At 58.6% G+C, this 27,375-nt stretch overlaps 1 protein-coding gene across 2 annotated transcripts in view; it reads left to right on the forward strand.

The window, feature by feature from the left end:
• The window catches only part of TEAD4 (TEA domain transcription factor 4), a 62,517-nt gene extending 37,655 nt beyond the window's left edge, over positions 1-24,862 (forward strand). The window contains exons 3-12 of one of the 2 annotated variants that reach the window (XM_082665997.1): positions 2,934-2,998; positions 3,349-3,411; positions 7,011-7,139; positions 8,124-8,167; positions 8,628-8,683; positions 10,918-11,057; positions 12,056-12,229; positions 23,434-23,574; positions 24,401-24,553; positions 24,727-24,862. In XM_082665997.1, the coding sequence (XP_082522123.1) occupies positions 2,934-2,998; positions 3,349-3,411; positions 7,011-7,139; positions 8,124-8,167; positions 8,628-8,683; positions 10,918-11,057; positions 12,056-12,229; positions 23,434-23,574; positions 24,401-24,553; positions 24,727-24,840 (1,079 nt within the window). In that variant the 3' untranslated portion in view covers positions 24,841-24,862. The remainder of the gene's footprint in view (positions 1-2,933; positions 2,999-3,348; positions 3,412-7,010; positions 7,140-8,123; positions 8,168-8,627; positions 8,684-10,917; positions 11,058-12,055; positions 12,230-23,433; positions 23,575-24,400; positions 24,554-24,726) is intronic. The other variant, XM_082665998.1, reaches the window with a different exon arrangement.
• The last annotated feature ends 2,513 nt before the right edge of the window (positions 24,863-27,375 follow it).

Genomic DNA, 27,375 nt, shown 5'->3' on the forward strand with positions numbered 1-27,375 from the left:
CATTTTCTTAATTGTTTTGGGTTTGTTTTTGTAGGTCCTTTTCGTCTCTTGTGTTTCCCACTTAGAGAAGTTCCTTTAGCATTTGTTGTAGAGCCGGTTTGGTGGTGCTGAATTCTCTTAGCTTTTGCTTGTCTGTAAAGCTTTTGATTTCTCTGTTGAATCTGAATGAGATCCTTGCCGGGTAGAGTAATCTTGGTTGTAGGTGCTTCACTTTCATCACTTTAAATATATCTTGCCACTTCCTTCTGGCTTGTAGAGTTTCTGCTGAGAAATCAGCTGTTAACCTTATGGGAGTTCCCTTGTATGTTATTTGTCATTTTTCCCTTGTTGCTTTTAATAATTTTTCTTTGTCTTTAATTTTTGTCAATTTGATAACTATGTGTCTCGGTGTGTTTCTCCTTGGGTTTCTCCTGCCTGGGACTCTCTGCGCTTCCTGGACTTGGGTGGCTATTTCCTTTCCCGTGTTAGGGAGGTTTTCAACTATAATCTCTTCAAATATTTTCTTGGGTCCTTTCTCTCTCTCTTCTCCTTCTGGGACCCCTATAATGCGACTGTTGGTGCATTTAATGTTGTCCCAGACATCCCTTAGGGTGTCTTCATTTCTTTTCATTCTTTTTTCTTTATTTTGTTCCACAGCAGTGAATTCCACCATTCTATCTTCCAGGTCACTTATCCGTTCTTCTGCCTCAGTTATTCTGCTATTGATTCCTTCTAGTGTATTTTTCATTTCAGTTATTGTATTGTTCATCTCTGTTTGTTTGTTCTTTTATTCTTCTAGGTCTTTGCTAAACATTTCTTGCACCTTCTCGATCTTTGCCTCCATTCTTTTTCCGAGCTCCTGGATCATCTTCACTATCGTTATTCTGAATTCTTTTTCTGGAAGGTTGCCTATCTCCACTTCATTTAGTTGTTTTTCTGGGGGTTTATCTTGTTCCTTCATCTGGTACATAGCCCTCTGCCTTTTCATCTTGTCTGTCTTTCTGTGAATGTGGTTTTCCTTCCACAGGCTGCAGGATTGTAGTTCTTCTTGCTTCTGCTGTCTGCCCTCTGGTGGATGAGGCTATCTAAGAGGCTTGTGTAACCTTCCTGATGGGAGGGACTAGTGGTGGGTAGAGCTGGGTGTTGCTCTGGTGGGCAGAGCTCAGTAAAACTTTAATCCCCTTGTCTGCTGATGGGTGGGTCTGGGTTCCCTCCCAGTTGGTTGTTTGGCCTGAGGTGACCCAGCACTGGAGGCTACAGGCTCTTTGGTGGGGCTAATGGCGGATTCTGGGAGGGCTCATGCCAAGGAGTACTTCCCAGAACTTCTGCTGCCAGTGTCCTTGTCCTCAAGGTGAGACACAGCCACCCCCTGCCTCTGCAGGAGACCCTCCAACACTAGCAGGCACGTCTGGTTCAGTCTCCTATGGGGTCATTGCTCCTTCCCCCGGGTCCCGATGCGCACACTACTTTGTGTGTGCCCTCCAAGAGTGGAGTCTCTGCTTCCCCCTGTCCTGTCGAAGTCCTGCAGTCAAATCCTGCTAGCCTTCAAAGTCTGATTCTCTGGGATTTCCTCCACCTGTTGCCAGACCCCCAGGTTGGGAAGCCTGATGTGGGCTCACAACTTTCACTCTTCACTCCAGTGGGTGGACTTCTATGGTGTAAGTGTTTTCCAGTTTGTAAGTCACCCACCCACCAGTTACGGGATTTGATTTTATTGTGATTGCGCCCCTCCTACCATCTCACTGAGGCTTCTCCTTTGTCTTTGGATGTGGGGTATCTTTTTTGGTGAGTTCCAGTGTCTTCCTGTCGATGATGGTTCAGCAGTTAGTTGTGATGCCGGTGCTCTCGCAAGAGGGAGTGAGCGCACGTCCTTCTACTCCGCCATCTTGAACCAGGATTTCTGAGGGTGGCCTCTTGATTCAGCCTTGGCAGTGGGGAGAGGTCAGCTGGGGGCCCCATGTGGCCTTGGCCGTGCTCTCTGGTTACAGCCCAGGTGGCTGACAGCCCACTTGTCTTGCCTCTTCCCTGCATCAGCAGCTCCCTCACTCCCACTGCTGCGGCCCTCTGGGCTCAGCCATGCCCAGCAGGACAGGGCAGTTCCCGGAGGTGGAAAAAGGTAATAACTCCCGCTCAAACCCTCTGGCTCTGCCTCTCCCCACCAGCGCCCTCTTTATGGTCTAATCCTACCCGTGGTCAGTGCAGCTCAAGGCTCACCTGGCCGCCCAGCCTGAGCGGGCCCCTCCTTCTCTGAGCACGTGGCATGGTCCCGTCGGACACGGGCGCAGGGCCATCATGTGGGCACCGGGGGGTGAGCTCTGGAAAGCAGAGAACCCCTTGTCCTGATCTCATTTACGGTAAGGGAGGACATGGGGCCTGGTCGTCCTGGGGGATCTTGTAGCATCACCCCTAGGAGGCTGGGCCCACAGCAAGCACTCGGGTGACCCGTTGACGGTCTAGCTGGAGCCGTGGAGCTGTGCTTGGCTGGGTTCCCTGTGTCCGGGTTAGGGCCACGGGTTCCTCTCTGGAGACACTCTGTGTCTTGGCACCTGCGTCCCCCGTCCCCCTTGCTGCCCACAGACAGGGCAGACATCCTGTCAGGTCCTGCTCATTAATGGAGGTGGTGGGGACCGTGGGAGCTGCCCGGGGGAAGGGCCAAGGAGGAGGCTGCCAGGCTGCGGTGGGGGAGGCTCTGAGGGGGCTTTCCAAGCTGTGCGCCCACCGGCCAGAGGTCCACAGCCCTGTCACCCTGCTCTCAGGTTAGCAGTCCCCCAGCAGTCCCCCCCTCGGCTTCCTCTTGCTGCTGGGAGATCCCTGGGCTCTCAGGAGGGCGGGAGGGGCCCCGCAGAATCCTCACCCCAAGTGCCGCTCAGGTTGGGGAGGGCCGGTGAGGGGCCCTTGAGCTCGCCTGTCTTTGTCCTGGTCCTCCCGCTGAGTGGATGTTGGCGTCTCTGCAGGTCGGAATGAGCTGATCGCCCGCTACATCAAGCTGCGGACAGGGAAGACCCGCACCAGGAAGCAGGTGGGCCCTGGGGCAGGTACCCTGGCACTGGTCGGCTCCCAGGGTGGGCCCGGCCCTCCGCAGGACTGGGTGTGGGCTCTGGGGGCCAGCTTGGGAGGGGTCCTCTGCTGGGTGTGCCACAGATGGTCAGTTTCCTTGGGGTCCCTTCTGCCATCGCCTGGGAGGAGACCCCTCCCCATCCGACTGCACTTGTATTTAACTGGGAGAGGTGGGCCCGAGGTCCCATCAGTGACTGAGCCTTTCATTCATTCGTTCGTCCATTCAGTCTGTGATGGGATGGGGGGCTGTGGAGGGCCGAGGGTCAGGGGAGCCGGCCGTCGGGGAGACAGGAACCCCTCTTCCCGCCACAGGTGTCCAGCCACATCCAGGTTCTGGCTCGGCGCAAAGCCCGCGAGATCCAGGCCAAGCTGAAGGTAAGGCCAGGGCCGCAGCGGGAGGGCTCGGGTGGGCCAGCCTCCCGGGGCTGGGGCTCTTCTCCCAGGAGGAAAGGTCTTCCCTTGGGTGTGGGGGCTGACTGCTTATGTGTGGAGCCGTGAGCTTCTCAGTGCTGAGGAAAGTGGGGTTCAGCCTGTCACCTTTCTCCCACCTGCACAGAGGACGTTGACTGCGGGCCGTGTCTATGTGTCTGTGTGTGAATGGCCGGGCTCACAGCATCCTGGGAGATACAGGCCGGTCTCCTGCTGTGCTCCCTGCCCCCTGCAGCCCAGAGGAACCGGGCACACCCTGAGTCCCATGGTTAGAGCAGCAGGACTGCCCTCCAGACCCCGTTTCTTGCGGACCGTGTGGCCCCTTACTGCCGTCACCCAGATCCCGTGGGTGGCAGGCCTGCAGGGTGGGGTCCACGCTGGGGGAAGGGCTGGTGGGGCTCCCTGGATCAGCCCCACCTTGCAGGCCTGTCTGCCAACAGGCGACTGCTACACGGGGGGCCAGCCGCTGGTGGGAGTCCCCTCGCCACGGGACTCGGGCCTCCTGGACCCTGGACCCAGGGACCCTTGGCTGGACCCTGGGAGGGAGCAGGCCATGCATCACGGTGGGTGTAACAGAAGAATCTGGCTGCTTGGTAGGAGGAGCCAGCACTCGGGGCTGAGACCAGTAAATCACAGGCATTTTAATTTTATTTTTATTTTTATGTTTTGGCCGCACTATGCGGCTTGAGGGATCTCAGTTCCCCGACCAGGGATTGAACCCGGGCCCTCGGCAGTCAAAGCGCCGAGTCCTAACTGCTGGACCGCCAGGAAATTCCCCACAAACATTTTTTAAAGCAGTGGAAGCCCTTTCGTTTTTCTCCCAAATTAAATATCACCCCGATCCGTTATCAGAGGAGCTACTCTGGTCAAAGCTGGGTTGGCGAGAAGCGGGGTAGGGACCCTTCGTGCTAGTCACCTCTCAGCCCCCATGACTCTTGAGCCCGAAAGCATCCCAGAACCCAGTTTAAAAGCCCCTGGACTAGAGGACCATGGAGGCCCCTTCTGGCCCCGCTGTCCGTGACCCTGACACTGGAGGCTCTGATGGCGTGGGTGGGAACTCCCAGGAGGTTCCATTCCTCCTGCATCAGCCCAGCTGTCCCCCGCCCCTCACAGCTGTGGCCCAGCCCTCGCTCCTTTGTCCCCGGGACAGCTGGCTGGGCCGCAGCTGCTGGTCTCTCCCTCTCAGGCCAGCACATGTGTGCCCGGACATCCCCGGCCCTGCAGCCCACTTGCCCCTCACTCCCCGCTCTGGTCAGCCTGTGACTCGCCAGGGCCTGGTAGGGGACCGGGTGGAGAGCCGAATGTCCAGGGTTCTGTTTAGAGCCATCGAGGGGAGCTTTGCATTCCCGTGGGGGCCGGCTATACGGCTCATGTGTGCTCGAGGAACGGACCCCGTCCCTGTCCACAGGCTCTAACGTGGGGCTGGGAACAGCCTCTGGACCGCCGGACAGGCTTCGAGGGGAGCCACGGACCCTTCAGTAACATGCACGTTTTCACGTATGTGCATTTCTCGAAGACTGGTCTGAGGATTTTGTCATATTCTCCAGAGGGTCTGGGGCCCAATGTAGTTAAGCTCCCTGGTGGATGGCAAGGTTAGGTAGAAGTCTGGTCTGGCCTGGCTCTGCCCTGGGCCGTGGGCCCTCTGCCATGTCACCCACCTGCCTCGAGCTCCATCCAGCTTCCCCGCCTGTAAAATGACAGGGTTGAGCAAGGTGGTATCTGAGGTCCCCTCCAGCCGCAAAATTCAGTAACCTGGTCACTGCTGTCACCCCGCACTCCCACCCGATTCCTGTCCCACTCGCTGGTCCCTGGCCATCGGGAGGAAGGGACTCAGGCTGCCGACACAGGGCTGGAGCTCTCTGCCCTCCCACCACTGCAGTTGTTAACAGAGGTTTGTGGGCCTCCTGGGGCGTGGCCTGCCACCCCATTCGTGTCCTGGAGGGAGCAGGCCTGGGCATGTATGGCATCTCCCTCCCGACATCAGCAGAGCCCTTGGGGAGAGACAGCCTGATGCTTTGGTTATCAGAGACAGCCTCAGAGCAAGGCCCGAGTTCGGCCCCAAAAGGACAGTGGGCTGGGGAGTCCCACCACTCAGCGCGGCCTCCCGGGCCCTCTGTGCTGAGGATGGGTGCCGGCAGGTCCTGACGTGCCCCCTCCTTGGTTTGCTCAGCCCCCCCGGGCCTGCAGAGGTCAGAGGTCACGGATGCGCCATCCCGGACGGACCTTAAGGGGCAACTGTCACGTGACCCCTGTCAACACCCAAGCCCCTAAGTCCTCTGAGCCTCAGTTTCTTCATCTTAGAATGGGGAGCCTACGAGTCCTGCCAGCCTCACGGGGGTGCTGAGATGTTCAGAACCAAAGTGAGACAGCGTTCTTTGCCTTCCGGGGGCCGTCTCGTGTGTGCCGCATGAGCGTAAGGGGTCCCTGAGAAGCCGAGTGGAAGGGCCTGGCCCCAGACCTCATCGCGCAGGATGCCGGGCGCACCACCTGGACCCTTCGGGCCTGACGCCGTGGTGATGCTACCCACCGGGCGAGTGAAGTCATATGCAAAACCAGCTGTGGGCTGAAAGGACCTCCCTCAGCAATTAGCTTGCTTATTACTCAGGACAGATTTGGGTCCACCAATCTGATTATTAAATAAAGGGCCCACTTATTTTTCCCTTTTAAAAAGTAATTCATCATAAAGATACAGAATTTCTAATCAGAGCTCCCGAGTTGACAGAAACCAACCTTTTGTCTCCAATGATGCTACCCATACTGAATAATACTTGCTGTTCAGTCTGGATGTGTGTCTTCTTTTGGACCCACTAGGCTTTCTGACACACAGTATGTTGTCTTATTGGTTTTGAAGACCTTTGGGATTGGAGAGCTCAGGATGGGGGACCACTGGCTAATACAAGTAGTAACCAAGTATTATTACTGTTGTTATTATAAGCAGGTCATACTGCTGATTTGTTCAGAGCCCCTGCAGGGTGAACCCATTTTGGAGGGGGTCTTTGGACCATAGAGGGGACCCATAGAGGGCAGATGGTTGGTATTCGCATCCTGACACATAACAGGTCCGGGAGCCATGGCTGCCCGTGGTACAGTAGAGACCCACAGGCCAGGGCTAAGACGGGGGCCGCGGGAGACCATCCCTTGTCACCGTCCACGTGACCGAGGATGACCCCTGCCCAACAGATATTCATGCACCGTCTCCCGAGGGCCAGGTGAGGCCCCAGCCACCCCTGGTGAGCGACACCTGGGTGGTCCCTTTGTCCCTGAGCTTGGTAACAGGAGCGCCATGGTCTGGCAGGTGGCCTCCAAGTCTCTTTAAACCCTGATGAGACTGGCAAGGCGAGCGATGTGCCCCTTGACGGATGAGGAGGGTGATCAGAGCCACCGAGTGACTTACTCGAGTCACAGGACCGGTTCCCAGCCCTGCAGGAACGTGAGCCTGGTCCCCAGGGCCGAGTCCAGGGTCTGACTTCCCTGTCACCAGCTGGCCCCGCCTCTCCCGGCCTGCCACAGTGCCCACACTGAGGCCTCCCTCGATGTCTCTCCAGGATCAGGCAGCTAAGGACAAGGCCCTGCAGAGCATGGCTGCCATGTCGTCCGCCCAGATCATCTCTGCCACAGCCTTCCACAGTAAAATGGCCCTCACCCGGGGCCCAGGCTACCCGGCGGTCTCAGGGGTAAGTGGGGCTGCCTGGAGTCGGAGGCTGGACTGCCCCGTCCTTCTCACTCCTCCCCCTTCCAAGGCACTGGCCACACCAGAGTCCTCACTTGAGTCCTCTCGGGCCAGGAGAGCCGGGGAAGGAGAGACCAAGGACCGAGGGGCCATGCAGTCGCTGGGACCGCCCTTCTGGGGGCCTCGGCAGTGACAAGGGTGCAGCCGCCCCGTCACACGGCCACCTGGGGGCTCTGCAGAGTTGGCCCCGTTTACAGAAGAGGAGGCTGAGGCCGGGCTTTGGGGCGGCGCCGGCATGTTCTGAGGAGCCGCTCTGCCCCGCCCCCAGCTCAGCCTCGTCCCCCCTCCGCCCTCAGGGGCTCCTTCCAGGTAAAGGGCTGATGTCCAGGAACAAAGTCCTCTCGAATTTTAAACTGAGAATGGGTCTCTTGGCCGTGGCCACGTGGGTCCCGCTCTAAGAACAGTCCAGAGACGCCCCTCCTCCCTGGGGCTGAGTCCTCCCAGGGTGTTGTAGGCTGTTGGGACTGACGCACCGCCCCAGGCCCTGTGTCCGGGGAGGCTCTCGTCCAGCATTTTTCCGAGTGTGTACAGAGGCCGCTAGTCCGGAAGGGCGTTGAGTGGACAGGACGACGGGACAAACGAGTGCACACGTGACTCGGGCACTCAAGTCTCAATAGGGTGCCTGACTCCAGATCTCTTGAGAGTCCTGCATGCCACTGTCACCAGGCATCTGTCCCCGAGGAAGGGGACGAGTGCCGTGTTTGCAAGCCTGGGGGCTTCTCTTGGGAGCCCCTTATCGGCAGGCGTTCCAGAGGCTGGAGGTCCTTGCAGCGCTCGCGGGGACGCCGTGCTGCCTGGCTCTAGGCAGGCACCCTTCCCAGGCCCAGGCCCGGCCTCGCCCTCCAGCTGAGCCCCTGCCCGGTCTCTCTCTCGACGCCGCTGGCCGCGCACGCTGGGCTCTGCTGACTCTGTGCTTTTGTCTCCTCAGTTTTGGCAAGGAGCTTTGCCGGGCCACGCCGGAACGTCCCACGAGTGAGTATGGCCCCCGTGCTGCCCCGGTGCTCCCTGGGCTGTGCTTGAGCCCGTGAACTCGTGCCGCTGACCCAGGCCTGAGGGTGGGAGAGCCGCAGCCTGGGGTCAGCCTTTCCGGATGGCCCTGCGCTTACGGATGAGGCTCTCCTGCTCTCGGGCACCCTGGGGTGGCGTTTGCTGAAGCCCCAGTCTATCCGGGGCGTAGCAGAACCCGAGCTCAGGACCCCGAGGGGAGCAGGCTAGGAACCAGCCCTGTGGCTGGCCTGAGAGGGAGGGAGGAGGGGTGGGTTTTCCAAACAGACCCGCTGCTTCTGTGGGTCGGCCAGAATCCCGAGGGAGCGGGAGGCCAGAGCCACTGACCACCCGGGCCTGCCTCACTGAAGACAGCGTGGGAGCCTGACCGAGGCTCTAGGGCTGCCACCTGCCCCCAGGCCCACGCTTCCTCTCTCGTCTCCCACAGTGTGAAACCTTTCTCTCAGCAAACCTACACTGTCCAGCCGTCACTGCCTCTGCCAGGTGGGTCAGCAGCTCTGCCTCCCTCGTGCACCACACCCCTGTGGTTCCTGCTCCGGGTCCCAGGCCCTGACTGCTAGACGCCCCTAGCAGTCCCCTTAGATGCTGCCCTGGCACGTGCTCGCACCGTGCACCCCAGCTCCCAGCTCCACCTCGATCCTCTTCCAGGAGCCAAGCCCCCTGCGCCCCCAGGGCTGCCCGTCCTCCCCAAGCCCCTCCCCAGCGAGGCTCAAGGCTGGCAGGGTGCGCACAGCTCAAGGGGCAGTGCCTGCGCCCCGGGGTGGCCACTCCACCTGCATGTGCGCCCTGTCCTGCTTGGCTTCTGGGATGGCTTCCCTCTGTGACACTGTAATCCTCTCCTTCAAGGCGAGGGTACAGCAGAGCATGGCTTTCCAGCCCGGAGCCCCTGGTTAGCAGAGGGAAGGCTCCTGGCATGAGGCAGATGGAGGTCCAGCTGGGCATCACGGAGCTCCCGCCTTCCCCGCTCACGTGACCCACTCTGTCCCTGCCTCTTTCTCAGGAAGGTCCCTCCACCTTCCGCTCTGCAGGGCGAGATAGGATCCTCGCCCTCACCCTCCTTTCCTGGCTTGGGAATGGCTCCTGCCTGCCCGGTGGCCTGGCTTTTCCTGCTCTGAGAGCGGGCCCTGCCACCCTCCTTAGGTTCCTGACGGTTGCTTTGGGGCCTCCCACGCCCTCTAGTCCGTGCTCTCTCCTCACGGCTCCCCCACCCCGTCTGCAGTCACATCCCCACTCTTACCCTCTGTAACTCACCTGTCATCTTTTTTTTTTTTAATATTTATTTATTTGACTGCCTCGGGTCTTAGTTGTGGTGCGTGGGCTTAGTTGCCCCGCGGTGTGTGGGATCTTAGTTCCCCGACCAGGGATCGAACCCGCGTCCCCTGCATTGGAAGGTGGATTCTTAACCACTGGACCGCCAGGGAAGTCCATCCATCATCTTTTTAAAGCATCAATCTCACCGTGCTGCTTCCAGCTTAGAATCTGTTAGTGGCTCCCTGGTGCCTTCAGGACACAATCTAAGCTTAACTGTCACTCTGTGTGCCCTGGGCAGCGTCTGGGGCTGGTGTCTGTGTCTGTCTTCTGTGCGTCGGGTCACATCCGGTGTGCACGCCACACGTGAACAAATGAACGAGTGATTCGGCTCACCCGTCAAATGCCAGCTGGTGTGCCCAGCATGGTCCTCCGCCCGCCCCCCGCCGTCCCTTGTCTCTTTCCTCCCCGGGCTTCTGACGTACCTGCCTCACTGCCCTCGTCCCGTCCGCCACCAAGCCCGGGGGTCTTGCTCCCTCCGTGTCCCTCCTGTGTCCCCTTCTCTTCACTCCACTGCCCTCTTCATTTTCCCACTTGGGAAGAACCCACAAGGCCTGCGCCTCTCGTCCACCTTGCCCCAGCCCAGTCCTTCCCCCAGTCGGAACAGGATCTTCAGAAACGCACAGCCGGTCGCTCCTCGGCCCCGCCTAAAATCCTCCCATTGCCCTCCTGAGCTCAGGCTGAATCCCGGACCCCTTACCTAGCAGCCAGGGCCCGTCTCTTCCAGCCCCGGCACAAACCCGCCCTCCCCGTCACGTCTGCCAGACGGAGCCTCCGAGCTCACGGTGCATCTCGCGGCCCCGTGCCCTCCGCCTGGAGCCCCCTTCCCCTGTCTGCACCTGCTGCCTCCCACTCTTACCCCGCAACCTTTTTCAGCATCACCTTCGGGTGGCCTTTTCTGACGCTCTTCAAGGTGGACCAGGGGGCCCGCTCCCCTGCTGTGCTGGGCGCCTTCCTGTCTGTTTTCCTCACGTTCATTGCTTCGCTTACTCGCCAGCCAGCAGCCAGTGCCTTTTCTGGGCTGGGCGCTGTCCCAGGGGCTGGACAGCAGACACTCATGTCATTGCGATAGTCGGTCCGGTCGTCTCCCTGGCTGGACCAGAAGTTCGTCCAGGGCAAGAACCAAGCGGAGGCTGCCCTGGAAGCCCTGGGTCCAGCAGCCATCCCACCCCCCAACCCCAGCCAGCATCCAGTCCCCCTTGAACGCAGTTCCGTGCAGGGGCCTGAGGGGCTGAGCTGTTCCAGGCTGAGCTCCCCGCCAGGGCTGCCCCTGGACCGCTGGCCAGTGCTCTGCCTGCCCACCCCCCCGGCTGGGAGACCCCGGTAAGGCAGACAGTCTGGGGGCCTGGCGGAGGGTGCGGCAGGGAGGCCCTGTGGACTGGCTCCCATGTGCCTTCCACTGTGTGCAGGGTTCGAGTCTCCCGCAGGAGCCTCCCCGTCGCCCTCCGCGCCCCCAGCACCCCCGTGGCAGGGCCGCAGCGTGGCCAGCCCCAAGCTCTGGATGCTGGAGTTCTCTGCCTTCCTGGAGCGGCAGCAAGACCCCGAAACGGTAGGTCCTGGCCTCCCTCTGGCCGCTCTCCCGCCCGGTGCTCATTCCTGGGGCGGCGGCTCCCCTGCTTCCCCCAGCTCCTCTTCCTCTGGCTCTGGCTTTCTCGCCCTGCTCTCTGCCCCGCTCCACCTTGGGGCCGAGCTTAGGGTCCTTGTTGCTTTCCATCCCCCCTTATCCTTCCATCCTCTCCCTCCCCGCTTCCTTCTCACTGGACCTTCCTTCTGTCCCTGGCTGTGTTTCTGCTCCCCATCCCAAACCCTCTCTCGGTTCCTGCGTACCATCCCGGTGCCCCGAGGCTCTGTCCCTTCCCTGCTCCCACCATGTCCGCCTTCTTCCCGGTCCGGCCACCTCTCCGTCTGAAGGCACTGGTCCCAGTCCTGCCCGCAGGCCCTGTGGCTCTGAGGAGTCTCCTGTCTGCCCCGTGTCCTCGGGGACGCCAGCAGGAGCAGCAGCCCACCCCCATCCCTCCCCCTTCAGTGTCTCCGTCCTGGGTGACCGGCGTCACCTGCAAAGTTCAGAGGAGCACCTGGCCAGGTGGACAGGATGCCAGAGTCGTGGGGACTTCACTGACCATTTCACTTTGACGTGTTCAAGCTTATGGTTTAGATGAGGAACCCAGCGTGGACCACGAAAGAAGCGGCTCTTCTTTAGCCGCAGCGAGGGGCCGCAGCCGCCGCCTCGGGGGGGAGCACCCCTCGTATGGGCCGCTGGTCTTCCATCACAGACGAGATCACGGGTCTAAGTTGAGTCGCCTAAGGATGTTGGCGACAGTCAAGACTCAGTACAAGTAGCGACGAGAAAGTGCCAGGCGCCTGCGGGGGTCGCCCTGCCCCCGGTGCTGGGCACCCGCCGACTCTGCTGTGCACTCAGCCCCTCTACCGGCCCCCGCCGTGGTGTCCCTGCTCTGGGCCACTGGCCGGGCTCCGAGCCCCGGTCTGTCTGGTCTGTCTGCCCCGCCGCCCCCATGGCCCCTCAGACCAGTTCTTCTCTGTCCACAGTACAATAAGCACCTGTTCGTGCACATCGGCCAGTCGAGCCCCAGCTACAGCGACCCCTACCTCGAAGCCGTGGACATCCGCCAGATTTACGACAAGTTCCCCGAGAGGAAGGGTGGTCTCAAGGAGCTCTTTGAACGGGGACCCTCCAACGCCTTTTTCCTCGTGAAGTTCTGGGTAAGCCTTGGATGACCTCCTCCTTCCCACCCCAGCACGTCGGTGACCGCAGGGAGAAAGGAGGAGGGGTGGGCCTTGGCGGCGGCGGGACCTGGGACACGCAGGACAAGAGCGAGGGGCCAGCACAGAGCGGCCCTCTGGTGCCGGGAGCTCAGACCAGATGGGGCCATTGGTGCCGCAGAGCAAGGCCCCCTCCTGATGGCGGGTGATGGTCACGCCCGGGCAGAAGTGCGGCCTCAAGGGGTCTGTAGTACCAGAGAGGACCTACAGGAGACCTGAGGGGTAGTCACCCAAGGCTTTCAATGCCAAGGTTTCCGGGCCCGCAGCGGGGCAGCCGTTGGGCTGGGTGGGGCTTGGAGAAGTGGACGGTAGGCTTAGGCTGGGTCATCCCCAGAGAAACACCGAGCTTCTCCAAGAGCTCAGCCTGTAGCTCGGCCTCCGCTGCCCTCCCCAGCTCACCCCTGCATGGGTGCTGTGTGGGTAGAGCCTCCTTCTTTGGAAACCTCCTCCAAGACCAGGAGGCATAGGACCTCTTCCAGGGGCCCAGCACCCAGAGAAAAGGGATGCCGGGAAGAGGGACAGGGCAGGAGAAGCCAGCGGGAGGAAGTGCAGGAAATCCTGGCTGGTGATCAGAGCCTCCGAACCGTCTCAGAGCCCGGAAGCTGGGCCTTTGTTTGGTCTCGGACTTTGATAACCTGAAAGCTGTGCTTTTCCTAGAAGTGGGCGTATTCACACGAAAGCGTACCCGCAGTTCCAGGTGGCTTACTGGTCCCTGGCTAGGAGCTCTTAGCCTAGCCTTCGTCCGCAACTGAATCTGTGGGGCTGGCTGTCTACAGAAAAGGCAGGAACGGAGACCCAGGGCCCGGATCCCGAGGAGGCTCAGTGTTTGCCCTTGCAGGACAGCTTGCTCTGCGAGCCGATGGAGGTTGGCCCTGGGCCTTCAGGGATGGGCAGAGTTAGGCGGAAAAGGGGAAGGGCCTCCAGGGGGGCTAGTCATGGGTAAACATGTAAGAGAGGGAACCGCAGAAAGTAAAACGGGAGAGGTGAGTCTGATCCTGGAAGGTCCTGATCCTACAAAGGTCTGGATTTGACTCTATGCTGGGATGAAAAATAGGTAATAGTTTCTTTTACTTTATCTTATTTTTAAATCAGTGCACGTTCATTGTTATTAATACCAAGAGGCTTAGAAATGAAAACAGTCAGGTTGTCGTCCGCCTCCTCCCAACCCCAAGCCCAATCCCGAGAGGCAATCACTGTAAAATGTCACTGTTTATTCTGGGTTTTATCTCCTTAGTTCTAAATATCTGCTTATATTGCTACACTTTGCTATCACGACTATGTGTTGTGTATTTATGGTAGAAAAACACTGGCTATATTATAGCACTTTCCCCCTCATCATCCCAGTAAGTTATGTAATTTAGTCAACGCAATAAAGTGTTTAGACTTTGTGACAACGTAGATTGACCACCAGAGTGTGTGATGATTACATGTCATTTCTTGTGCAACTTTTTGTTTTTTCCTAAAAATAAATGGTTCTTTCGCTTGCACATTTCTAAAAAACCTACTATTAAAATTTTACAAATTGTTCTATCATAACCAACATATAAAATTTAAAAAACTTGTTTTTCACGCAGTGCTCAGGCCTCTCAGAGAATTTATCCTTTGTCCCTTTCTCCTTCTGGATGCCTCTGTTCTGCTCCAATTTGAACCGGTTTTCCTCCAGGCCTGCTCAACAGCTGTCCCGAGACCTCTGTTTACTGCTCCTCTGTTTTGAATCTACAGTTTCCTAGATCTCCTATTTCTCTCTTTTTTGGTGTTCCCCCCTCATTTTGCTGGAATACATTCTCTAGTCCCTTCCTAAGAAAAGGTTCATGGTAGATAAATGTTCTAAGTCTACCTGTTTGAAATGTCATTTCTTTTCAGTACTTGATTCATAGTTTGGGTACAGAATCTCCATCGTAAATGATTTTCCCTAGAAGTGGTTTTCAGGAATCATTTTTTGGTTGCTCCGATGTCTTACGAGAGTAGTCCGGTAGTATTCTAATTCTCTGTTCTTTGTTATGTAACTCGGTTGTTTTTAGCCTCTAGGAGCTTTGCGTTTCCTCTCTGTTCCTTTCGTTAAATTTCACATTGATGACCTTTGGGATCTGTGTTGTTTTTCTTCCTATTTTTGAGCCAGGTACTTGGTAGGCAGTGAGATGAGAGTCTCTCAATTCGGTAACTTTACTTATATTATTTCTTTTTCTTTGTTTTCTCTGTGTTCTTTTCCAGGAACCCCTGTTAGTCTGATGTTGGATATCCCGGACCTATCCTCTGATTTTTACCATTTGTTTATTTTCCAATTCATTTTCTTAGAGACTTTCTTAACTTTTATCTTCTAATTTAAGAGTGAATCTGAGTGAATATTCCATAAAACCCAAAGTAACTTTGGCATGAATGAATAGTTCTTCTTTCATGTAAAGTAAGTCTGGAGATAGAGTGTCCAGGTCTGGTCCAGCAGTAAGTCTGGAGATAGAGTGTCCAGGTCTGGTCCAGCAGCTCCGTGAAATTACCAGAGACTCTACTCTTCTCTATCTGCCATCCTCAGTGTGTGGCTTCTGTCCTTAAGGTCAAGGCTGCTGGGGTTCCAGCCATCACACCCATTTTTCAGGCATCAGGAAGGGGGAAAGCCAACTTAGTTCCCTTTAAGGAGCCTTCCTGGAAGTCCCACACAATTCTCAGTTAGTTGTCTGTTTGCATGTAGCTGCAAAGGAGCCAGGGAAATGTACTCTTTTAGTTGAGTAAGTTGCCATTCTGAATAAAATCAGGGTTCTGTTACTACAGAAAATGAACGACTCTTTCAATTGTTGATGTGTCGTAGTTTAACTGATGGCATTTTTTTCTTAATTGTTTGTAAAATCTTGGTGCATTGTACATTTAGTGGTGAAACAGATTAACGGAATATGGTGGCATTCTCTGCCCACCCCCACCCCGCCCCTTGTATCGAATATTTAATTTTGACCATGACGTTTTTAATTTTTAAGAGCTCCTTCTTCTTCTTTGATTGCATCCTGATCTTGTTTCATGTCTATTTTTTAACTTTTCTTCTGCTCCCTTTGTTTCCTTTTCGTCCCATTTTCTGTCTGGGTCTTTGTCTTTCAAGTTGGAGGATTTTCTCAAATGTCTATAATTCTTGGCCAGATTTTTTGGTCCTTATTTTTTTGACAGCTTTATTGCTATGTAATTCACTTACCATATAATTCACCTACTTAAAGTGTACAATTCAGTATTTTTAGTGTATTCACAGAGTTGTGCAACCAGTTAATTTTAGAACATTTTCATCACCCCCAAATAAACCCCAAACCCATTAGTTATCACCTCCACCCCCAGCCTTAGGCAACCCTAATCTGCTTTCTGTCTTTATAGCATTTTTAGATATTTCACATAAATGGAATCTTACAATATATAGTCTTTTGTGACTGGCTTCTTTCACTTAATGTTAAGTTTTTAATGTTTAGTCGTATTATAGCACATATCAGGACTTCATTCCTTTTTATGGTTGGGTAATATCCCACTGTCTGGATAGACCACATTTTGTTTATCCATTCATCCGTCAGTGATGGGCATTTGGGTTGTTTCCACCTTTGGACCATTGTGAATAATGCTGCTATGAACTTAATATACAAGTCTTTGTGTGGATATAGCTTTTCATCTCTCTTGGGTAGATGATTAGGCGTGGAATTGCCGGATCACATGCACTATGTATTTATTTATTTATGGCTGCGTTGGGTCTTCGTTGCTGCACATGGGCTTTCTCTAGTTGTGGCGAGTGGGGGCTACTCTTCGTTGCGGTGCGTGGACTTCTCATTGCGGTGGCTTCTCTTGTTGCAGAGCACAGGCTCTAAGCACGTGGGCTTCAGTAGTTGTGGCTCACGGGCTCTAGAGCGCGGGCTCAGTAGCTGTGGTACACGGGCTTAATTGCTCTGCGGCATGTGGGATCTTCCCGGACCAGGGCTTGAACCTGTGCCCCCGGCATTGGCAGGCAGATTCTTAACCGCTGAGCCACCAGGCAAGTCCCCTCTTTTTGCATTCTTGACAGTGTCCTTTGAAGCACAACCTTTTCCATTTTGATGAGGTCCAGTGTATCCTTCCTTTTGTTGTTCGGGCCTTTTGTCCATGTCCAGTGACTGGGAACTCTGTGGACAAGGTGTGGGCCTTGTTACCTGCTGGGCTTCTCTTTCAGGTGGTCGGGGTTGGAGAACCAGCTGCTTTATCGAGGACGCTAGTAAATGTCAGCATATTTACTGGACCTTTTCCTTTCCTGAAGTGGTTCAGTTTCTCCAAAGAAGACTCCTACTGTCCCCCCACCCCTTGGCAGGGACAAACGAACATTCTACCAGTGGGGCAGGGCGAGGGCTAGGGGAGCCGACCGTTTCTTAGGCAGCGTTCACCTCATGCCCTGGCTCCCACCCCCTCTCCTGACATGCCTGGGGGCCCGAAGACCTGATGCCCTCCTGTTTAATTTCTTCTCCTGATGTGTGAAGAGTGGGGGCCCGGAGGCCTGACCACCCGGTGTACAGCCTTTCAGCCGGCTCCTTGTGTCATATCCTGCGCCCCCCTGGCCATCACTGTCCGGGCCCCTGTCGTCCCGAGGGTGGCGCTGGCTCCCACCCGGCACCCCTCTGAGGCACTTTCAGGCTGTAACTCTTCTTGCGTCCGTTTCCCCGCAGAAGCCATCCTAGCTCAGATCAGCTGTCAGTCCCCTGGAATTTGTTGAATTCTCCTGTCCGTTTGGTCTTCCTCCGTTTCTTCGGGTGTGTGGTACAACGCATTAAAAAAGGTCTTTGCGCTCATCCTGCTGGCTCTCTGGACAGGGAAATGTGAACTTGTACAGTCAGTCTCCGTTGTTTTTTTTTTTGTGCGGTACGTGGGCCTCTCACTGTTGTGGCCTCTCCCGTTGCGGAGCACAGGCTCCGGACGCACAGGCTCAGCGGCCATGGCTCACGGGCCCAGCCGCTCCGCGGCATGTGGGATCTTCCCGGACCGGGGCACGAACCCGCGTCCCCTGCATCGGCAGGCGGACTCTCAACCACTGCGCCACCAGGGAAGCCCCAGTCTCCCATTTTAACCAGAGGTCCCCGAGGGCCACCGCTAATGGATCGGTAGCAGTTGTTTGGAGCACTGGGTTGAGGAAGATCTGTAGGGAGGCCTTCCTGGATTGACTGGTAATGTCTGCCATGGGTGCAGCAGGGGAGGGTAGTGTGCATTGCCTACATGTTTACCATCCCGTTGTTTAGGAAATGAGGAGTCCTTGAAGGTTGTTGAATGGGGCATGGCCAGAGCTGTGCTTGGTTACATGCATTAGCCATCCAGACTGACAGCTGCAATACAGGCCGAGAAAGAGACCTCAGCCTCCTTAGGGCCTCGGTGGAGAGACTGGCTTTAGAGTCTGATGTACGAGGCAGGATGCCAGGCTCCCTTTTCTCAGGAAGGGCTTAAACCATCTCACTTCCCTTTTCCTTCTCCCTCTTCTCCCTTCCAGCCCTGAGCGTGGGAGTTGGAACCACAGCAGCCAACTAGCACGGGCACCATCCGGCCAGCGGTGGCGACTCCCACCGCCTGCGTGTGTCCAGGGAGGTTCCTGGCCTTTCCTTAGGAGAGCCTCCGCCCTCTGTCGCCCACTCCTTCCCCCACCCCCCGAGCCTGTCCAGGCTCAGTCTTGACTCGCAAGTATGACCCTGGCTCAGCTACCCCAGGGTTCAATTTAAGGTGACCCCTGACCAGGGAGGCCTGGCTGGCAGGAGGCGTATGGGAACACCACCCTGGTCGTGGCAGATAGCATACTGGGGTGACAGTATTCTGTATTCTTCTAGCCACCGTCCAGATGAGAGCCATCCTAGGCCCCCATTTCACAGATGGGGAGACTGAGGCATGGAGTAAGCAAGGGTCTGGCTCTGAGACCCCCAGCGTGGGCAAGCCTTGCTCCTGTAGTCCTTCTTGTGAGGCACACACCGAGGTAGATCAAGGCAGTCGGCGGCAGGTCACCCCAGGCACTGTTCACAGCCTGACTTGTACTAGCACGTTTCATCCTTGCCACACCCCTGAAGGGAGGTGCAGCTGACAGCCTCGTTCCGTACAGGGGAAGGTGAGGCACAGAGATTGAAAGAATGTGCCGGGCAGCCCAGTCCGCAGTGACAGAAGCAGGATCGGTGCCAGCCAGCCCCGCTCTGGGAGTGTGCTCGGAACCGTCACCCCGCACCATCCTGCCTTGCCGGGTGGCTGGGGTCCCCCGTGCGGCCCCGTGCTCCCCCTGCTTCTGGTGGAGAAGGCTCTGGGTAGCCTAAAAAGGGCCCTGCGCCCCCGAGGAAGGGCAGCTAGTGGGGGCAGGGAGAGAGCAGTCTCAGCTGTGCATTCAGTGTCGAGCCGGGCACTGGGGCTTCCTGGGGCTTCTAGAGCCCAGGCTTCCCTTCCAGGAGATGGGCAGGGCTGTCCTGCCTAGAGATCAGAGCTGGCAGGTGGAAAGGAGGACCAGAGGATCCTTCTCCTACCTGGCTCGCGGCCCTCGTCCTCTGCTTCCTCCTGAGTCTGGGGAGGCTGGAGGTGGGGGTGAGGGGAGGAGAGAAGGTGGAGACGGTGGTGCTGGGCAGTGTGATTGGGCAGGTTCCACGCCGGGCCGCTGTGCTCCGTCCACAGGCTGCGCACACAGCTTGCGTTCCGAGTGGGAGAATCAGAGCAGGTCCCGCCTGCTCTGTGTGGGAGGGGGTGGGCTGCCAGTGAGCCCTCCCAGCGTGTCAGGAGAGCGAGGCAGGCAGCAGAGGGCCCAGCTGGAGAGCTGTGTCCCGAGGGAGTCTCGGCTCCTGTGGGCCCTGTTTCTCCACCTGAAAAGTCAGTACTTTGTTCCGGAGGGCCTGCGAGGGGCTTGTGTCCGAGGACCCTGATGAGTGGGGTCGGCTGGGGGTGGGAGGGTGGGCACGTGGGCAGCCAGGGCACCTTGGCTGTCATCCGGTCCCTCTCCTCCTGTGTGGGGAAGGTAGAGGCTCCAGGGAAGGACAGACCTGGGATGTGGGAGAGGAAGGTCTCCTGCGTGCTAACCACGGGACTTGGGGTCCTCCCAGGCAGCCCCAGCGCCCTAGCCGTCTGGAACCCTCCTCTCCTGCGCCCTGGCCTGTAGCTGGTGTGAGACTGACCACACAATTAGGAAGGGATGCTGCCAGGAGAGGACAGTGTCGCCACACACCCACCTCGCCCCGCCCAAAAGCCTGGTGGTTTTCTGGTCCGGCCCCAGGCCCTGGGCACACAGGCTGCGGAGTGGGTCAGAGCCCGCTTGGAGTGGGAGGAGGACTTTGATGTCCCAGCTCGGCCTCCTGTCCCCCTCCTGCCGATGGTACTGTTCTCTTTGGTGGGGATGGGTAGTAAGTGGCCGGCTCGTGGGCCGCCGGGACTCATCGGTTCCAGCTGGCGGTGGCATTGGGGGCAGGAGGGGTTGGGTGTCAGGCTGTGCTCCGTGGATGTGAGATGCAGGGGCTGAGAAGCTCCCAACTCCCCCAGGACATGTGGGACCAGCAGAGGCCACCTCTGTCCTTAGGCAGTGGGAGAGGGGACTCTTACACGCTGATGGCCGTGAACTCCAGTCTGCAGATTGAAAATGCCGGGCAGAGCTGGGCCGAGGCCGGGCAGGGAGGACAGTACCCCAGACCTTCCTCCGTCGAAGGGCCCTGACATTTCTCCCAGGCACATACCAGCCCATAACAATGAAGCTGAGCCCCCTGGCCCCCGGGCCCGGCTGTCCCGGCTCATCTGTCAGCCACCCGATCCGCTGCACCTGTTCCAGGCCCAGCCTGGGAGCTGCCACCGCACCGTAGCTATGAATAGGGTGGAGGGCAGGGGGCCGCGGGGGCACTCTCAGGGTAGCGTGGGGGGCAGCTTTGCTCTCAGGCTGAGAAGGCAGAGACACTGAGCGTGTGCGGGGAGGTTCTCAGATTGGGGGGTACGCGGTGGGGCTGCAGGAGGTGCTGGGTCGTAATTAGGACGGCACCGAGGGTGGTGAGGTGCTGTGGGGTGCGCGCTTCTCGCTGGCCGGGATCCCCCGGGACCAAGCAGTGGGACCATAGGGTCGGTTCTGGGGCAGACACTGGACCGCCAACATCTGAGACAGATGAGGCGTCTGAGACTTTCATCTCCGCCCCACCTCCTTCTCTCTCTCTCTCTCGTTCTCTCAAGCACCAGCTCACCTGTTCTACCTGCTCCCCCAAAAGTCACACACTCCGTGAGAGCAGAGACAACACTGCAGCCTCTTTGGGCGCCCCCTGTCCTGGCCATGCTGGGCCAGGCAGGATAAACGGGCAACGGAGCGACTGGAAGGACCAGGCGAGTGGGAGGCAATGCCAGAAGCCCCTGGAGTGTCTTTGAGCCGGGGCGGGGCTCCGAGGACTGGCAGGGGTGCGGGGGGTGGAGGCCCCCCTTGTGAGCACAGGACCGCTCCGCACGCAGAGCCGCCGACAGGGGAGAGTTCCAACAGCCCCGTGTCACCCTGTGGAAGGCACACCGCGTGCCAGGCCCGAGCCCTGGGAGAGCTTGGTTCCCGCCTCGAGCGTGCTTACCATGTGGAAGGGGCAAGGCCAGGCCCTGCCAGCACAGGGTGGTGACGGGCACGTCCCATCCCCGCGGGGCGCTGGGGAGAGCCTGGAGGGGCCATGCCAGCCCTGCCGGAGCCCGGGGCACAGTGCACCGATTCACATTCCCTCATTAACAGTTAGGTGGCTGTTTTCATGTCTATTAGGAGAAACAGAATCCCTGATGTCACGGGTATGACTGCTTAGAATAAGAATGAGTTGATTTGAAAGAAACCGTTAGGGACGGAGTGGGGCGTGTGGAGAGTGGGACGTGAATAGCATCAATCAGGGGGAGGACGGCAGTGGCTGCATCCGGGAGACATCAGTTCACGTCCTGGCCTCGCCCCCTCGTCCGGGCGCCTGCCCTCCCCAGGAGCCGGGCTCCCTGCCAGCTCTTTTCCAGGCACAGTCCACGTTCCTGCCCTGCGCTCATGTGTCTCAAGCACACACGAACTGTCCCCCAGGCCTTTTTGAGGACGTCCGACGAACCGGGTCTCCGAGGAGAAGCGTGTGACTCAGTAGAGAGAACAGGAGACAGAGAGCTGGTGCTGTCCCCGGGGCCAGGTTTAACTGCACAGCCCGTCACAGCAGCAATTAATTCCCAGCCCACCGCAGGCCTGGCCCACCCCCGCGGGCCCCTGGGCGCCCCTGCCCCGCCCCACGCCCACCACAGATGCGGGAGACTGCTGCTCATTTTGGAGTTTGGCTTTTCTCCTTTTCTTTCTTTTGGCCACGCCGTGCAGCTTGCGGGATCTTTGTTCCCCAACCAGGGATTGAACCCAGGCCCCCAGCAGTGCCAGTGCAGAGTCCTAACCCCTGGGCGGCCAGGGACGTCCCTGTAATTCATTTTCTTCTTTCTTCCTAACGGCCCCATGAAAGCCCTTGCTGGGCACACTGAAATGTATGCCATCTAGGTCAACACGGAAGCAGCCTTTATTTTCATCATAAAGGTAACACATCCTCGGGGCTTCTCTGGTGGCGCAGTGGTTGAGAGTCCACCTGCCGATGCAGGGGACACGGGTTTATGCCCCAGTCTGGGAAGATCCCACATGCCGCGGAGCGGCTGGGCCCGTGAGCCATGGCCGCTGGGCCTGCGCATCTGGAGCCTGTGCTCCGCAACGGGAGAGGCCACAACAGTGAGAGGCCCACATACAGCAAAAAAACAAAAAAAAGTAACACATCCTCGTTCTGCTTTATGACCTGCTTTTTTCTTTCTTTCCGCTCAACATTATGTTGTAGTCAGTTCACAATAGTAAATACAGGTCCCTGTCGGCACGGTGTGTGGCTCTGTAATATTTCTGCTGTGCCCAAGACAGTTGCCCCCCTGCCAGTCTAGAGGGTCTTCTTGCTCTTGGAAAACTTCTTTCCCCAAAGGAGAGAAAAGTAACGACTTTGATGGCCAGGGGCAGAGCAGCCCGGGGCCCGGCTCTGAATCCTGCTGGAAACTTCCCAGGGTTCTGGGGCTCCCTGTAACTTTGTGCAGAAGAGTCCTTGGGGTCAGAATCCTTACCGCGGTCAGGAGCTCCCCTGCGTTTGTGGGGCTGCACTCTGGGTCCCGCTGGGCAGGGATCTGGGACGAGTTGTGTGGATGGGAGGAGAGGCTTCCCCCTAAGAATAAGCCTTTTGTGATGTTTGCACACTGCTTCTGAGTCTGAAGCCGCTCTGTTAGCCCCTCAAACGGGGTGATTGGCTGTGGAGCCCAGGTTCCGGAGTGGGGACCCCTCAGTGGTTGGGGGCTTCGCCGAGGCACCGAACAGCCTCACCCAGCGTCTCTCGTCTGGGCGGGAGAAGCAGCAGAGCCGGAGCCTGAGGACCCAGGGCCCGTGACTCATGCGCTCTGTGGCCTTGGGCAAGGCCTGCGGTCGGGGAGCCTGAGATCAGACTGAGGCCCCTGTCCTGCCTTGTCCCCCTCGCAGGGAGTGGGTGTGAAGTCATGAGTCTTATTACCCACCTTTCCTTGCGGGGGCAACTTCAAATCGCCCCAACACGCAGCAGGAGGCGTCCTGGACCCTGCCTTCAGGCGCGAAGCTGATCAGAGGCCCGGGGGCTCCCACGCCAGGCTGGGGAGGGGTTCCCTTTGACAAACGGGCTCGATGAGAGGGTGCTAACCAGACTTCTGTCGGGCACAGAGCTCTCAGAGCAATTGCAGAGGAGCCCAGCGGAAGGAGGCCGGTGTTGGGGAGATTGGTCCGGAGGCAGAACAGAGATGCAGAAGGTCAAGGGTGGCCGGGCTTGCGGTGCCCCAGAGATGGCGGGAGGCCAGGCCCCCAGAGCCACTGCTGAAGGGACACTGGCAGGGCCCTAATGTTCTAAAGACCGATTTGGGGCCCCGCCTGCTGGGCTGTTGGTACCCGGTGGGCAGCAGGGCCGGGAGCTGATGCAGGCCCAGGTTCTTGCCATTGTTCGGGGCACACGGCCTGACTTTACACCAGGCCTGCGTGTGCATGGACGAGGGAGCTTTCCGAGGTCCTGCGTCCACGTGTTTTCTGAGCCCCCTGACGGCGTCCTGGCCCTGGGGCCTGGGCTGTGGCCCCAGAGGCCTCCTCGGTGCCGCCCCCAACAGGACCCCTCTGAGTTACCGCCCCTCCTTGGTCTCCCCTTGTCTCCCTCCAGGCAGACCTCAACACCAACATCGAGGACGAAGGCAGCTCCTTCTACGGGGTGTCCAGCCAGTACGAGAGTCCTGAGAACATGACCATCACCTGCTCCACCAAGGTCTGCTCCTTTGGCAAGCAGGTGGTGGAGAAACTGGAGGTGAGCACGCGCCGCTGCTCGCCCGCCTGGGCGCCAGACCGTCGCGCCCCTGCGGCCCGGGCTTCTCACCTCTGTGCCCAGATATGTCTGAATGATGCAGTCTGACCCTCGCCGTGCCTCTTCATTGACAACCCACCTCCCATCCAACACAAGCAGAGCACCTGCCGCCCCTCCCCATCCTGGTGGGTCTCACCTGTTGCCCGTCAGGTCACGGGGAGCCGTTCCAGCGCCCCAGAGCTGAGCTCCCCTACAGCTCTTAACCCACGACCCCTCGGATGGTTCCGGGCAGCAGCGGTCTCTGAGAAGCTCTTTGAGTTAGTTATTTCTAGCGAAATTTTAATTTTGAGGTCGCTGTGGCTCCACGTGCAGTGGTAATCCCTTCCCTAGTTGCCCCGATGGCAGCATCTTACATACCTAGAGTGGACCATTAGTAACCTGGCTGTTGACACCGACGTAGCCCACCAACCCGAGTCAGATTCCATCCGTTTACACGCGCTCACTTGTGTGCATGCCTGTGTGTGTGCGCCCAGATGTGTAGCTACCCATACGTGACGGTTCCGTGGCCACAAGGTCCCTGTGGCCCGTCCCCCATGTGCGGCTGGGATTGAGCTGTCATTCCGTCCTCGTCTCCACGCCTTGAAGCTCCTTCCTCCGATACCCGGCGTCTGGGTCACAGGGGGTGGGGGGTGCTCTGTCTCGAGGGCTCCCTGGGCTCTGCCCGTCCTTCCCACGTAAGGCCGGGCGGGTGGTAGAGCTTCCTCACGGGGCCGGCCAGGCTGGCCGTGGGCGGCGGCCTCCTAAGCCCCACTGTCCCCGGGCCCCGCAGACTGAGTACGCGCGCTACGAGAACGGCCACTACTCCTACCGCATCCACCGCTCGCCGCTCTGCGAGTACATGATCAACTTCATCCACAAGCTGAAGCACCTGCCCGAGAAGTACATGATGAACAGCGTGCTGGAGAACTTCACCATCCTGCAGGTGTGCGCAGGGGTGGGCGCAGGGGTGGGCGCAGGGGTGTGCGCTGGAGAACTTCACCATGCTGCAGGTGTGCGCGCAGGGGTGGGCGCAGGGGTGGGGGAGAGCGGGCGGTGGGCAGGGAAGGTGGCATGCTGTCTCCTGGGCCCGACCCCCTCCTCCCCTCACCCCTGCAGGTGGTCACCAACAGAGACACGCAGGAGACGCTGCTGTGCGTCGCGTACGTCTTCGAGGTGTCGGCCAGCGAGCACGGGGCTCAGCACCACATCTACCGGCTGGTGAAGGAATAAGAGACCGGGGAGCAGGGAGGGGGGCAAGACATCGTGTGCGCAGGGACGCGGGGTGGGGACCCGCGGGGGCAGCCCCCCCCGAGCGCCAGGAGAGTGGAGGTCATGACTCTTCTACCAGGAACGCGAACCCGCAGTGCCTAAGCCCAATAAACGCAAGACCTGGGCACCTTCGGAGGCCCCGTCTGGCTGTGTGAGCCCCGGGAGGGGCTGAGGGAGCAGGCGGCTGGCTGGGAAACGGGCGGAAGCAGCCCCGGGGTGCCGTCCTGAAGCCAAGGCCCCAGTGGACTCGGCCAGGAACGTCCAGACGCTGAAGCTCAAGACGGGTCAGCCCCTGCGCTGCACTGGAGCCGCTGCCGGCCACGCTGGGAGGCCTGCGGGGGGCGTGGGTCCGCGGCCAGCTGGGAGTGACGGATGCATCTGCCCTGGCCACCTCTGCTGCTGCTGCCCAGGACAGCCGACAGGGAGGCGCGGCCCAGTCCCGGGGGGGTGGGTTTCAGGTGTGGAGGTGACTGAACTCTCGGGAGGTTGGAAGTGGACGCAGTCAGAGCTCTTTAGGTAGTTTTCATCCGTCTCCAGGCAGGGGCTCCGTGGCCACGCTGGCTGCCCGGGGTGGGGTGGGTCCCAGGTCAGGGGAGCCCGAGACAGCGAGTGTGGGAGTGCAGTGGTGCAGCCAGCTTTTGAGTGTGGGCGGTGAGGCCGGAGTCACGCGGCCTCCTCTGTGGTGGGAAGGCCAAGACAGTTGGTCAGAGGTCTGCGGTGGACCAGTGGTTTGAGACCACGCAGTCTGCATGGTCTGTGAGTCTCAGCGCAAACCCCTCCCAGCCAAGAAGCCTGCCGGGTGCCGCCTTGGAGCAGCCCAGGCCGTCCACGCCCTCCCTAAGTCCACTCCCTCCCCAAAGGTCAGGTTCTGTGCCCCGCTCCCCGCTGCACCTGGAGGGGACCCGCGGAGGGATTTCCCTGGTCTGTTTCTCCTGGGAACTGGCCTCAGTCCTCGTGTTCCCTGCTGCCCGAGCTGTCTCAGCGTGAGTGTCCTTCCTCCCTGTAAAGGGGGATGGGCGCAGTGAGGAGGAAAGATCACGTCGGTAAAGGGCCTGGTGCAAGATGCACCAGATACAGTAAACATTATTATCATCCCCTTATCCCTGCCCTCGGGGCTCTCGGGGCCCGGCTCTTTGCTGCCATCTAGCGGCCATTTGGCATCACCTTCTCTAGTGGGGAACCGCAATTCCAGGAGCCTGGGGCCGAAGGGGAACAAGATTCAACCTGCAGGTGGTGTGTGTGCCCAGCACTCAGGGAGATGTATGGGGATAAGAAGCGAGTAAGACGACGTTGAGGAGGTGTTACGGAGCAGTTAGGAGCAAGGACTCTGGAGTCAGGCTGCTAGGATTGGAATCCTGGTGCTCCGCTACAGACTAGCTGTGTGGCCTTGGGGCAAGCTACCTAATTTCACTGTGCCTCAGTTTCCCCGTCTGTAAAATGGGTATAACAACAGTACCTACCTCGTGTATGCAGAGTGCCTAGCACGGTGCCGAGCACACAAGCGTGTTCGATACATATGCGTTATTATTCATAGCATCTGACTCCTTGCAATCTGAGAAGTCAACCTGGAAAACTCTTAAGTGGGGTGAGCGGTCCTCAGAGCAGCTGGAGTTCAGAGGTGGGAGGGGGCAGGGCGTGGAAGTTTCGGGGATGAGGGGGAAATTGAGAGGGGCTGCCCCTTGAAAGAGGGGCAACGTCTAGGTAAGCAGCCTGTGGACGGCTGCTAGGCTCCATGCCAAGTTGTGTGACCCTCGTGCGTGCGGGGACCCAGCTCCCCCTTGTGGATGATGTGATGTGGAGGGGGCCTTGGGGTCCCTGAGAAGCACTCACACGTCCTCCTCTGGTTAGTGTCTGCTAAGGCTCTCCCGCCCTCCCCCCTCCCAGCCCCTGTTTCCGGGGCTGTCAGAATAAGGGGAGCTCGTGACGCCTGCCCTCCCAGCACGACTGAACCTTCCAGCAAGGGCTTCAGAAGCGTGTGTGAGCAGCCTCTGGGCCCTGGGACGGTTGCACACACTAGGTCCCTCGTTTTGTATCGTGGGTGAGGGCTGCCAGTGCAGCTGTCGGGTCCACGTGTTGGCTGTGAGTCTTCCCTTCTCTTTAGGAACTGACCTCAGTAGCCTAAGGGACACTAACCTACTTAGAGCTGGAAAGTCCAAACCGGTCACAGCCACGGAGAACACAGGTGCAGGCGCCTCTCCCCGCGGTGTCGTGCAGACCGCGGCCCTCGGGGCCCGCAAATGGGAGACCCGACCCGGCCCCGCCTCTCCTGCAGCCTCATCTGACACCCCCCTGCGCCCCTCCCCGCCTTTCGGCTCTGGCCCTGGAGAACTGTCACTCATTCTTCAAGAGCCAGCGTGGAGCCACGTCTTCTCCCGCAGAAGGGCCGGTTGCTCCTGTCCTGGCGTGGAGAAAGCGTTCCATTCGCAACCCGTCAGAGCACCTGCCACGCGTCCCTGGACAGAGGGCCTGTGTCACCTCTTCCACCCTCACCCGGGG

The sequence above is a fragment of the Grampus griseus genome (genome assembly GCF_964374135.1).
Source record: "Grampus griseus genome assembly, chromosome: 11".
Taxonomy (NCBI): domain Eukaryota; kingdom Metazoa; phylum Chordata; class Mammalia; order Artiodactyla; family Delphinidae; genus Grampus; species Grampus griseus.